Source organism: Amphibalanus amphitrite, unplaced genomic scaffold (genome assembly GCF_019059575.1).
Source record: "Amphibalanus amphitrite isolate SeventyFive unplaced genomic scaffold, NRLGWU_Aamphi_draft 001262F_arrow, whole genome shotgun sequence".
Classification (NCBI taxonomy): Eukaryota; Metazoa; Arthropoda; class Thecostraca; order Balanomorpha; family Balanidae; genus Amphibalanus; species Amphibalanus amphitrite.
Window position 1 is genome coordinate 27,372 of NW_024882755.1, and position 14,147 is coordinate 41,518.

Consider the following 14,147-nt stretch of genomic DNA (forward strand, 5'->3'; position numbering starts at 1 on the left):
AAGGCTCGCTATAGCTACACCGACTGAACGATCACTTTGAAACTTTCAGCGATTGATATGAGTAACAGTATGTATAAAATGTATATCTCGGATTTTTGATATCTGTGACCTAAGGTCAGGTCAATTTTGCGACCTCTCCATTATAAGTCAATGGGAGAAAATTGAAATGCGCCTCTTTTGGACGAATATCGTTCAAAACGCTCTCAAACATCGGTTCATAGGTAAACATGACACACTGAATAGGAAAAATGCACCTGTGACCCCTCTGTGTGCCCCTGAGGTCATCTCAGGTCATGAACGGTCGCCAGCAGTTTTTTGGCTATAACTTTTGATAGAGACGTGCTAGAGCGGTGAAAACACGTCAGATGTGTTCAGCTCGACGATACGGATCGACTGATATGCAACATGACCCTTTTCGGTCAAGTCATGACCTTGACCTGAGGTCAAATTTTCAAAATGACCTTTCAAGGTCAACAAATAGTTCATTCGACGCGTCTCGACGAGAGGAACACGATGCTGGCAAAAGTAATGTCATGGCGCTTATGAGTCAAAAGTTATTGACGAAAAAACGTTTTTCGTAAAAACGGCTATTTTTGGAGTTTTTGCCCTCTGGAGGCTAAACCGTTGACCTGAGGTCAAATCTGAGAACATTACTCAGAAAGGTCTGTAAAAGGGCTATCGAATGCGCTTTTCCGCGGCGCTGTAGCTCTATCGGTTCCCGAGATAGCCTTTGGCAGTTTCCAAAATGTTGAAATAGTCAACATTTTACCTTTGGTGACCTCTGGTGACCTGACCTTTGACCTGACCCAAAAAATGACCGAAGTGTTTTCGTCCTTATTTTTGACGCTCTTTCGATTGCCGCTTACCGCGTGTCGCTACGTGGCCCAGGAGCCGAGTTAGACGGGGGGGCGTGAAAACGCCCCCCCCCCAGCACTCGGCGGAAAGTTCAGGCCACCAGCACGGCGCGGGTTAATCCATTCATAGCATATTTAGGCTTTCAATAAAAATTAGACACAATGAAGGTTATATTACTCTTCACCAGTGCCCATATGGTGATTCAGAACGATAATATACTCGTAAACCACCTGCAGCATTGTCCGGCTTTTTTGCGACAAAAGTAACCACCCTACTGTGAAGAGCTATTAGATTTAGCAGGCGCTTGGAGCACTGTCCAGTGGTCTGTCCTTCTCTCCTTTCCAAACAGTACGGCAGTGTCAGCGGCCGCGCCGCACGGCCGCCGTTGCGCCGCGTTTGTGTTTATCTTGTGCTGCGTGTCCAGCCGTCGGCGTTGATTGCCGCTCTCTCGGCAAACAAGCTCGCTGCCCGTTCACAAACGAACAGCCCATCGGTCCCGGTAACTCCGAGCTGCAGAGAGCTGCGAGCTGGCGGACGTAGCGGACAAAGCAGAAATCGCCTGACGCGTGTAATTCCACAGTGTGTCGCCGCTCGGCGTTGGCCGCTACTCAGTCTCTCACCGTCCGCTTTCGGCAGCCAGCCGCTCTCCGAGTGGCCGCTCTCCAGCGCTGGCAGCTCCCCGACGGACGGGCGCCGGCCCCTTCGGCCGCCCGAGACACCAGCGTAAATTGGGGCATGTTTTTAGCTGGCAGCGCACGGCACGCGGCACGCATCAGAACAAGTTGCAGGCTGACCACACGACCGGTCGTCCGGAATGCCACCAGAGTTGCGGCCCAATTTCGGCAAGTTCACCAGTCTGAAGGTGTCGCAGTGAGCTAGTAAACCCAATAGCGGCGGCCGCAGCTTGTTTGTCTTACTCGTAAATGTATTAGGATGTTGGCTAGTGTTGGCTGTTTTCTAGCGCAGAGAAAGTCGTGAAGTAGATAGCTGGTAACTCTGAGCTGTAAAGGTTTATATCTTCCTAGATCAAGATTGATGTAGGTATGTACTATGTAGTATAATTCCCTTATCAACATGGGTAAATATTTGTCAAGGTGTTTTTCCGTTTATTCAAAATGTCACCAAACCAACCGCACACCGTGCTGATCTTACCGATCTTTTAGTCGCAGAATACAATAATTCGTGCATATTAATCAAATTTTCTCAGATCTAAACATGCAGTGTCAGTTGGAGGCTGAAGTCGGGAGCCATCACTGCTCGCGCCGGGCCTGGGTGAACACTGTCACCCGCTCATCTGAACATCCTGTCAGATGGCTGTCCTCGCTGACATCGCGTGTCACTGGTGACAGGGGGCGCTGTCAGGGCGGCTAACGTCACAGCCTCCTGCCCTCCCCCTCCCCCGACCCGTGATAGCACCCTGTACTTTGCGGCACAGTCGACTCAACGGAAATGGATCTTTTGAAAAGACCTAATGGGTGCTGAGTTAACTCGCGTGGTATGCGCGGTTAGGGCACGTTCGCTGAACAAAGCAGCCGGCGGAGTTTAAATTAAAGAACTACGGACGAAATGAAAAGCCCTTGAACTATGGGAACAACATAATGAGACATAACAGTGGCCTACGGATTATTAGAGGAGAACATGAATCGTCGAGGAGTGGTTGTGCATAGAATACTGACGAGGTCTGTACAAAGGATGCCGAACCCACTGCAGATATACGAGTAAGTGAAGACGAGGCTAATGATGCAATTTTGCGTGATGCGCTTTTGCAAGAATACGCATTACGGAATGGATCTGATCTCCAAAGGACGAGGTCGATGATGAAATGAATGAAAATGTCAAATAAAAACATTGGATAAGCTACACTTTATGGTTATACAGTTCCCTGTCCTGCAGCATTTTTTCATATTGCTGCAAACAAGTGCAAGTATCCAACTTGTGCTGGCTTGGCAGCTTCTGTGTTTTTTTATTGCGTTCAGTGTCTGCATTTATTCTTACTGAACTCGATTATTCAAGCTACAAAACTCAAACATTTTCTTCTCTTTAGATCAACACGTAGCTTCCGTAGTCCGCACTCCGCACCTCACTTCGTAGCTCTCGTACATACCTATCTATCGTAACCGTGGGCAAACGTGTCAATAGTGTAGTTATCTTTTATCTAGGTTGCATGTGAGCGCGCTTTACATTCACCATCTTCAGCTTCCGCCAGCTCCGCGAACAATCTGTGCAGCTTTTGCGTCTGTGGATGCGTCGTCATATGCCCCTGATCTGGCTCTTGACGCCTCGCGACCCTCCTGACACTGTGAGGTGTTAGCTGATAATGGACTGGACTGATTCAGTGGCACAATAGCCGTTTTCACGACGGCCATCTGGTACACATTTGGTGCACATTTGGTGCAGATTAGGTGCAGCTTTGGTCAAATTAGTTTCAGTGTGTCTCTTAGTAGCTATCAGCTAGGGATGCATTATTTGCTTATATGCCGGCTTTGTCATATTATCATAGAGTATTGTCGTATAAAACACTGAAATAAATTCATAAAATAAAGATTGTGCTGTAAAAGAGATCCGGTACAGATTTAGTCAAATTAGGTCACTCGCCGGATAGACCGTCGTGAAAACGGCTATTATCTGTCTAGTTAAATAAGACCGGAGCTTGGAGATTGAGCCTCCGGTGACCGGTGTAAGACCGAACGTACGCAGCTCGGCAGATCTGAGCGCTGTTCAGTGATCTGATGGAACATAACCCATGGAGGGGTCACCACTGATGAACATCACTCCGGCCGGACGCCACATCAGTGTACTGATAACACGTCACAGTGGCCGGTCACCACTGATGACACATCACCCTGACCGGTCACCACTGATGACACATCACCCTGACCGGTCACCACTGATGACACATCACCCTGACCGGTCACCACTGATGACACATCACCCCGGCCGGTTGCTGCGGTGCACAGGGATCGGTCAGCGCTGACGGACACCGCTTTTAGAGCGTCAGTTTCATCAGCGCATGATAAATAAGGCTAACGGTGATGGCCTGACACCGAACGACAGGTACAAATGCACGGGCCGCTGGCCGGCCCATAATCGGACATAAAGCAGCGGGAGCTGACATTAAAAACCTCGTCTCTGCGTCAACCAAAAGGATTACAGGTTTCAGCCGCCGCTAATCACCAAACGTTAAAGGCCAAGGCGAATCAGGTAGCATATCAGTTCCCATAATACCGTATTTGTTGCCTGCAAATTGTCTTTTCTGACATGTTGATCAATAGTTTTAGTGGCGAGCAGAAATCCCACGATCAACCTGAAAAATACTTCCGATCCCCTTTGCCTTTTAATTTCAACTGTAACGCTTAGCAAAAGATCTGTGAATTGGTGTATCGTTCTGATATGTTTTGCAATAAATATGAATATTTTGTGATGTTATGATGTAGTGGTTAAATTATTCGCTTTAATTTTAAATGGCACAATCTGTAATTTATTGCAGCTCACCACTGTACGACGCGTTTACAGCTCTGTGCTTACAAAATGAATTAGCTTTGACAACAACAGTAAAATTTATTTGCACTATCACACTTTTTAGAGTTGCATTTAAATAATGAGCTAGTTAAGGAGAAACTGAAGAGCTACATGGTCAACTGTACACTGACATTAAATGCTAAATGTATAATGAATTGGAAGATATCTAACCTCATTACCACCTGTCTGTGTGTCTTGTGGATTATAAGCGTCACGAAAATGGAACTGCAGTTTGGTCTGGGTCAGAACAATAAAGCCTTAATGGCTTCCACACCTGGACTGAATGCCAGTCACAAATCACATCCAGAATTTACTTCACGCAATAAATTTACTTGTTCAAATTACTGTGTCGCGAATAATCGGGTGTGATTTTCGGCCCCTAATCAAGTGCAATAAGACAGTCTACAATCAAATTCATTGCATGTCGCCTGCAATCAGGAACTGCGGTATTGCTTACGGTCATTAATAAGAGGGACACCGCCCTTCACTGGTTTACAAATGGTTCCATGTTTTCTCTGCACATACTGACACATGCCATGAGATGGCATGACAGAGTGGCGGTGGCATGCAAAAAGACGACGGTGTGGCTGCATATTATAATAATTATTTATGCACTCAGGGTCGCACGTGGGCTTGGAGTCCTTACGATTAAGGATTTGTTACATGACGACAGCGGTTTGCTTAAATTAATCACAAGCACATTGTTAATTTACGAAAACATTCAAAGTCATATGCTAGAAAGAACGCACAATTTGCTCTACTCACCGAGTCGTCGGCAGCGGCGGGACATCGGCGTCGACCCGGGCACTCCCAGGTGAGCTGAGAGACCAGGTATCCACCGTGGCCGGCTGTCCCTGCCCTGGCCCTGGTTCCGGCTCCAATCCTGGCTCCGGATCCGGCCCTGACCGCTCCCGGGGCCGGAGGGGAGGCCGACCCCGCCAGGCCGGGACAGGGCAGGGTGACGTTGTCTCCTGCCGTCGCCATCACCGTTCTCATGAGTGTGTCGCAGTCGCCTGCCGGACATGATCAGCACCGCATCGGTCAGCGCCGACAAACGCGATTAGTGAGCACTGCAAACAGGCGGAAGGACGGACGCGTGCTACTCTCGTCCCGACCGGTATACGGTATATTGTCGGCACAGGTCACGGTCGCTGGGTGAACCCACATACGGCAGTTGTGAGTTGTATGTTCAGGATTCTGTAGAGCGCTGACTGCCGATGCTGGGAAGGGAATGTGGCTGAGGATAAAATGACGCTGGTTAAGAAGACCAAACGTTACCAGCGGGATTACGATTAACTGCAAGCCACAAGGTCAACAACCGGGAAAATGTCTCGTAGTGATCTTGGCACTATGTCGGAAGCAAGCAAAAACTCTTTTGATTTAATTCATTTTACCTTGTGGTAGCAGCTCAGCTAAAATAAGCCATAGTTAGAGCAAGAACAGAAAAACGATAGAAAAGACGGCGAGCAATCAGTCATGGAGGAATGAAATCCAATGGTAGGCTCAGAAATGCAAGAAAACTTGAAGTCAAATCATTACGAGACGTTTGTTTTTCCGAACGTATTGCAGTTAAATAAAGGTCGCAACTTTGAGTTGACTAGAAAGTGATGAAGCGTAAAGGCAGCTGTTTCAGTGTTGCGTAGAGCAAATGCGAGTGTGCCACTTCTTGACTTCGGCTGACAGCCCGCTTTTCCACGTGGCCGGTTTATAAATGACTTTGTCCGGGTTATCGGGCCCAGCTAAGATCCATCACATTTCAATGTATCATATTCCTGCGCTGCATACCCTCGATCCAGTGAGTGAAGATCCTTTCAAATTGTGCGAAGCTAATTTCCACCTTACCGGAACTTCCGAAGTGCCTTAGCTTCGCCCACATCTTTCACACCAGAGATCGTTTGGAGATCTCATTTGGCTTAACGCCCACATGGCTGCCAGTGTGTTGCCATTCTTCATTGATTGCGCTGTATCTTATGTAGGAATGCCTTGCAAGAGCCCGTTGTCACTCCCACGCCGAAAGTTATCATGCAGCTGAGGAATTGAGAGTGGGCGTATTTCGTGCTACTGTTCTTTACATTATTTTGGCCCCAGCAAAGCAACAGTCATATTGAGTGATCCTTCTCGCCTTCACTGTCCAGGAATAGGCAGTGGCAGCATACTCGTTTGTTGGTGATTTCCCGCATTTGTTACTTTATTCATTAATTCTCGCCACGATAGTCAGCATGCCTACGGACTGGCGCAAAGAAGCCAGTATTGCATGCTACAAAAACTCCTATAAAACAAATACCTAACAGTCACTCTCCGCATATCTGTCACTCAAATAATGCCTCGTACAACTAAGCCAATCCACACCACCACCACTGCATTGTTTCAGTCCAATAACATTTACCCAATCATCTCGCTCCTGTCTGCGGCTTTATTCACTGCCAGAGCCCGTATGCAGATCAGCGGCCCACCACCTGTGGCTCATTCCACGGTCCTGGGAGCAGAACACACCCGCTTCCCAGGCGGTGTCGTGCCGAGAATCATTCCCCCACGACGCTGACCGGATGCGCGGAACCGACCATGCCGTGCCAGTTTAGATGGATAACGCCCCTCGTCAGGGAACTAAGGAAACGCAGTAAATTACCCTGGATGGTACCGCGAAGGAGGCATGCTGGGGCGGTGGTGGAGGCGTGATGGAGTCGTGCTGGAGGCGTGCTGGTGGTGTGGCGGTGTCGTGAAAGAGCTGTCGTGGAGGTATGCTAATGTTGTGGTGGTTCCGTGAAAGTACACGCGTACTTGCTGTGGGAGTTTCGTGATGGCTACGTGGTGATGCGACGGATGTCGTGGTGGCGAGCTTGTGATGTGATGTTGGCGTAAAGGTGTCGCGATGAAGGATTAAGATGTCATGCTTGTGCTCGTCGATGATGCGCTAATGTTTTGTGACACCGCAGCCAATGTTATCTTGCCAATGTTACCAAAATATAGGGATATTTTCCCACGAATGGAAAACCACCCCGAACACGAGTCTAGTGGAATTTGTACCATAAATAGTTGACCTATGAAATTCTATCCCAGTGCAGTTGGCACGCTACAGTAGCAGTTAAAGTTCCGCGTAATCATCAGTTTATATTGTGCCACTAGGCAGCTGTTAGCCGCTCGAACCGGTGCTGAATCAACAGGGCTCGGCGACAAACGGCACGAAACGAATCTAATTATCGACTGAGTTGCAGCCAGGTTTAACAGACTCGGCTGTCAGAGAGTCGTGCGGATTTCAGTTCCCAGATAAAAGCGAACGTTAGCTCGTGCTTGCTGCTGCAAGTGACTATGCTGTATTGCATGTCGTCCACCAATACTGGGGTGCGAATGTCAAAGGCACATGCGATGTGCGTGTGTCGATTCCTAGCGCAAAGGTCGTGCTGGAGCCTGAAAGTGTGCTTGCCTTTTAGATTGCGTGAATATGTGAGACGCAGGCGGCGCCCTGTCGGGACAGAATCGACGTCGCGCGTTGATGAATGAGCCTCGGCGAGGCGTGCTCGACGGTGACACCGCGGCTCGCGGCGGGGGACGGGGTACGGGCGGAGCGACACATGCTCGGCCGGCGGAGGTGCCCGCTCCGCGCTATTGATTGCAGTATCGGATCGGCCTTTGAGTGTGAGTGAACCGGCTGCCGGTGGCCACAGAGGACACCTTCAATGCAGCCATCGACCACACTTGTGGGCCGCGCTGGACCGTACCCAACACACTCCCGGACCACAGTGGACCGAACTCACACCCGTACCGAACACACGTCCGGACCGCAGTAGCCACATTTGCGGGCCACGCTGGACCGTGTACAACACACTCCTGGACCAACCGGACCATACCGAGCGCAGTGGACTGTACCGGCTACACTTCTGGACCACAGTGGACCGTACCGATCTCAGTGAACCGTACCAATTGGCCACATTCTTGGATTGCGCTGAAACACATTGGCCAGGTCCAGCAGTAGTCCGTTTTACCGACCATACCCGCCCGCTGACAATGACGGACCGCACAAACTGAGTGCCACAGTGGTCTATTTGGTCCGTAGGGGAGAGTGGGGTAAGATGCCCAGGGTGGGAAAGACGCCCCACCCCCTCTAGCGGCAAAACAAAGAATCGAACCTGGAAATTAATGTTCTTAGCGTAAAGCGGAAGCCTGCCTTGTTAACTGCACAAAAATTTGCGAAGCTCAGTTGGGCAACGGCTGGCTGGTGAATGCATGTTTTTTATTTGCTGCTTTCGAAAAATATTTTGGTGTCAAAACATTGTAAATATCAAAGAAGGTAGATAATTTTTGCGTCCCTTGCTATAGTCGTGATACATTAACATGCGTGTACTGTGTCCCAAACAGTTTGTTTCAGGGTGTAGTTTTATGGCTAACAAATTGTACTGATTTAATGTTACTTCGGTACCTTGGGGTAAGATGCCCCCTGTCCTGATGGGGAAAGACGCCCCCCTAAATCCGTAGGCTGTCCTTCAAGCAGCCCGTCAAATCATCTATTATGCTTGTGATGAGAGACAAAAGCCGGTCTGGGACTATTGAGAGTCCAGTACGGTCGGGTGCTCTCCATGCCGGTCTCTCGGCCCACACAGCGACTTTTTGGGCGGCATCTGACTCTGAGAGCTCTCACGACGGCCTCGGTGGGCCCCATTATTGGCTCCAGTGCCCCTCACGACATCCTTTGAGGGCTCCCACGTTGGCTCCACGGGTCGCGCTGGCATCTGAGGTCCCCACGATGGGCTCGAGGGCCCTCAAGCATCATGAACACCTATAAGGGACCCACAGTGGTCTCCGAACGCCACCACGAAAGCTTGTTTGGCCGCGCTGGACTATGATGACCCTAACGATGACCTCTGAAGCCCCTTAAGACCACTTTTGAGGGCCCTTACGATGACGTTTGGTGTCTACTGCAGGCTCGAAGGGACTACTTATTCGTTCAGGCGATTCACGTGCCCATTTATGTCACTTATAGTGCAGGGGGCATCTTCCCCAACGCCAGGGGGCGTCTTTCCCACCCTGTGGGGTAAGATGCCCCCTTTGACTTATTTAAGAAAATGCTTAATAGCAAAAACAGTTATCATATTTCAGGCACGAAAGTGTGATATTTTTGGAGAAAATGATGTCGGCTTCCGTTGAAACTCCAAGTTTTTGCTTTCCGATCGTCATTTTCGAATTATATATGACATAGTAAAACCCTGGGCATCTTTCCCCACTCTCCCCTATGTTTAAAATAGTAACAATGGTCTATCTTTGAGACACCTCACACTCTGAATCAACGACGCTCGACAGGTTACGCTTCGGCCGCGGCCGAGTTTCTCAAATTCATGCTATCCCTGCCGCTAGATGGCCCTAGTAGTGAGCGCCTGCAGTGGTATGCTGTGCCGCATAGCTCGACGCTCCAGTCTTGACGCCAGCGGACGCCAACGGAGCTCCGGCTCATTTTTATTCCACTCGCGGGTAGGAAATGTGACCTTTTGACGTCAATCCAAAGTTATCAGGTAATCAGGCAATCAGGTAATCACCCATCAAATCAGATTCCGGGAAAGCTGTTAGGAATCCCTTAGCTGCTATCAGCCTGTCGGGAACATTACCTGTGAATCAAGCGTGAACTCGTAATTAAACGTTAGAGCCCTATCATCAGTTCCAACTGCCTCCGCTAGTATGAAATTCATCGCCCCAGCCCCATTCCCCGGCTGTTCCCGCTGTCTGACCCTTCCTGTCCTCTCGCCCTGCTTAGCTCCACACAGTGCCCCGCCCCCGGCTGCGAACACGGCGCGATAATGACCGGCGTCGGCCGGTGTCGTCGGCTGCGACGAGGCTCCGTCGACGGCGATCGTCCCCGGGGCCGCCGTTAATTAGCGGGCCGCGCGGCCGATAGTCGGCGCCACTCTGACGCGAATCAATCACCGATGTTCGGGCCTGTTTGTCGCTTCCTCGCCGGCGGGGGGGGGGGGAGGAGGCGCGAGGGTGTCCCGAGTTACAGGTGCGGAGGTGGTGTCCAGGTATAAAGGCGGCGCAAGCCTGGGCGGTAGACAGCAGAGTGAAAGCCACACAGTGGATGCATTGAGAAATAGTTGTTAGCCTCATGGCTTCCGCTATCCGTTTTAGCCTAAAGGCAATTGGATCCTACTTTGTCGGAACAGCAAAACAAGCATAAGCTGCCGCACTTTGTCACATTTATATATTTTTGCGACCAGTTATTTTGCACGAAGAATCGAAACACTGCGCATCATGCGAGTCTATTTAGCGTTAGTCGTTTAGCTTACTTCAAAACATGCATTATAACATGCAAAACATGGATAATAGTTAGTGCCGACAGGTCTGTGGCGGCAGGGATAAATGAGGAGACGCCTGGGAAGCGTTTTGGTAAGGTGTACTCTTTGCTTAAATGCTACCAAAAACGGTCTCAACGAGTACACTGGAATTCACTGAGGACAATTTAAAGTTAATTCACTGTAAACGGACGCACTTAAGCCTAAGCATTCATCTGTTTCCTCTGAAAACGCAGACTTTTGTTGCAGTGTTTGCGTTGATAATGTTTTTCGGCCGCTTATTTGTGGCAACATCCGTGACTTCTAGCTTCTACACAGAACTTGCACACAAACTGTGTCGTGTTGCTGCCGGCTAAACTTTGTCCCATGCAGCTCACTGGACCTATTGTACAGGCGTCTGGCTTCGAAATGAGCCGTCAGACGGAGCATTTCATTATTGCCGACCGTTTCCCACGAACTAGTCCCTGTGACTCTGTTCCGTGTTGGGTCGCATTTATGCATTGTCTAGACCAAGTGAACGGCGACATTTAAATGGAATGTGCTCCAGCTGGAGCGTGTGTCACTTACCAAAGTCACACTTTTCTATTTGCTCTATAGAAAAAACGACACAGGTACTAAAAATATTCAGATGCGCCAGAGAAATATTCGTAAAAGACCTGCCTGGGTCTTTCCGATTCATTGACATATTTTTCGGCGTGTTGCAAGCGAACGTAATTTGTTCGCCATTCTGGCAGTTCTGTATTCATATTGTGCTATCCACGCTTGATGCCACTTTTGAATTCAAACGTTGCAATCAATAGGGAGAGTGTATCATTTTTCATTGCCTTATCCCCCTTTGTATCATGGTCAGCTGCAGTTAGTGAGGAAAGGAGTAGTTGGGACGAAGACATGCTTATTAGACGATGCTGGCCGGTGTTCAGTGCACAATACCAAATAAAAATAAATGCGTTTATCATACGAATCACTACCCTCTTTCGAAAAGAATGAATGAAAAAAAAAACAAGTTTCTCTTAGATCCGAGTCGCAAACACATTTGAAGATAATCATCAAAAGATATCGGCAATATCTGTTCAAATCACGCTTGTTTGTTCTAGTGAATGTCACGGGTCAAGTCAAAGTTTGATCAAAGGCCACAGTAGGTTATTTGATATGATTGGATTTCAGGAGAACAATTTAACAACTGCTAAACAAGGTTCAAACGAAGTCGCACCTTTGTACCAATCACAGTAGGGATCGATGTCAAGGCTAGGTTCAGTTATAAGTTAAATTCAGTTACTTCATTTCAGTTCACTTACAGTTAGTTAAAAACAATGATGTACGCTGAGGGACAATTGAAAACTTGTAACGAGATACACTTATTTCAGTCACGAAAGATAACGATGTAAAGGAATGAGAAAACAAAGAAACATGAGCAAAAAAGGTTAAACTATTATCGGAGTGGCAAATTGCTAATAATTCAATCTAGAAGCATCGAGCAAACATGAAGATGAAATGAATATTACGCACATGCTCTGAGCATTGCATAATAGTGTGATCTATATATTGAGTCTTAAGCTTTGTTGACGAATAAAAATTGATGCAGTTGACGATTGCATCTGGCAAGAAATATATTGAACTGTTTTCAGTTGGAAAAATGAGGAATTTGAATTTATCTACTGCACAACGAAAATGCACATCACAACCTAATTAAGAACAGCCAGTCATTAATTTCTATCTAAGGACAATTCTCCAGCGAACAAAACCCTTCCATTTGCAGGATGTTTGCGAGACATTTTCTATTTGATTTGACATTTGCGGCGTCGGCCCACATCAGTTGTCGAATAGGAGCCGACAGCGACACCAGATGTGACCAACGTTTCGTAATACGTCAGGTTTTACTGCCGCTACTGTCTCTCATATGTGTCTCGAAGTGGTCCACAAATCCAGCGTTGAAAGCATTATTCTGCGGACGGGCCAGTCGGCCGGACAGAGGGGGCGGGGCAGAGGGCGTGAGGAGGGGGAGTGAGGGGTCAGTGAACTGGGAGACAGCCTCAGAGCTGGGATTTGCTTTTGTCGATGTTTGTAACAACAGTCTGCGCCAGTCTGAGTGTAAGTGAGGGTGGGGAGGGAGGAGCAGAGCACCCAGCTGGCGAGGGCACCACCCGGCGCCAGCTGCTCCCTGCTCAACAGATTTTAATTAACTAACTTGTCAGCGGCTCGAGACCGGGCTGATCCATATTAGCTTACTGTTGCCGATAAATATTTATTTCTGGGTAGAACATGTAAGACACATTTTACAATTTATATAAGAAAAAATCAGTTGATTTGATGCAACGTGGCTAGGTGTTGAATGGAATTAAGACCAATGTCACGGCATGGAATGCATGCAATATGCTTTCACCCTACGCCAAGCAAAATGCATGACCATGTAAGTCATCACTGACAACTTACCTTCATTCATAGCTTATATCATCAACTTGACAGTGTTACCAGTTCACACACTTTCTGCTAAAAAATTAACGTCAACGTACTCACCAGTTGGTAGTAGGCCAAAACAAAGCAGCGCCAAGAGACCGCACGAAGCCGTTGCCTGAGACCCGATTCTCTTTGCCATTGTTCGGAGCATAGGCGGTATTTTAGCTCCACAGCACTGTTCAATCGTTTTTCAATGGTACAGAGTTGGTCAGCCGTAAACCACAATTGTCAAAACCATTATCCACGTGATTAGTTCACAAAGACGATGAGTTGCTTCAGCAGTAACTGTCCGCTATCAAAATATGATGAGTGAGAGTCGGAAAGAGTTAAGTCCCAAAAATCACCCGTAGCTCTGAAACAGTCACTCGTAAAGCAACGACTCACATCCAAACAGCAAGGGCTGGCCGGAGCAGTGAGTGCAGTAACAGAAAAGTCCTGTCCTCTGGACACAGTCGAATACAACACCTACGATCTCCTCGGAGCACGCCCGGGCACGACGAGCACAGCGGGCACGGCGCGGCGACGCGGCGCACCCCTGGCCTCGTCGGCGTCGACTGCCGACGTCGACGACGACGACCGGCCTGCCCGCCGACAGCTCGACGGCGCGCGCTGCAAGCTCGGCAGTGCAGCGCGGCGCGCGGGGCTCCGCCAGCGCGGTGGACGGTCTCAGTGACCGCGCTCGTAAAGCCTGGCCAGGAGGTATTGCTGGCGCGATAGCTGTAGCAAGGGAGACGGGCGCCTCAGTGGACGCGGAGAAAAGTGAAGATTAAACCTTAAAATGTTGTTTCGGGAGCGAACGCGTTTTCTTAGAAAGGAGAGGAAAATAAACTATAGGAATCTTAAACCTGCTACACACAAGATCACTGCAGGCTTTGAAAGGGAGAGGAAGATAAGTGATAATTAACAGGCGTCAAATGACACTTGCATTGCAATTCCAAGAAAAAAATATGCATGTAATTTCCTGAAAAAGACTCATTCCTGATATAGAACTCGAGCTATGTTTTCTTAAGTCAGTTTTGTCATTGAAGTCCAGTCATGTTGCAT

At 48.5% G+C, this 14,147-nt stretch overlaps 1 protein-coding gene across 1 annotated transcript in view; it reads right to left on the minus strand.

Annotated features, from left to right (window-relative positions):
- LOC122371609 (protein sidekick-1-like) overlaps positions 1–13,594 on the minus strand; it is a gene marked incomplete at its 3' end in the record, with an annotated part of 38,272 nt that extends 24,678 nt beyond the window's left edge. The window contains exons 1-2 of the mRNA XM_043348033.1: positions 13,164–13,594; positions 5,140–5,387 (exon numbers count right to left, since the gene is read on the minus strand). Of these exons, the coding sequence (XP_043203968.1) occupies positions 5,140–5,387; positions 13,164–13,254 (339 nt within the window). The remainder of the gene's footprint in view (positions 1–5,139; positions 5,388–13,163) is intronic.
- Positions 13,595–14,147: the final 553 nt, after the last annotated feature.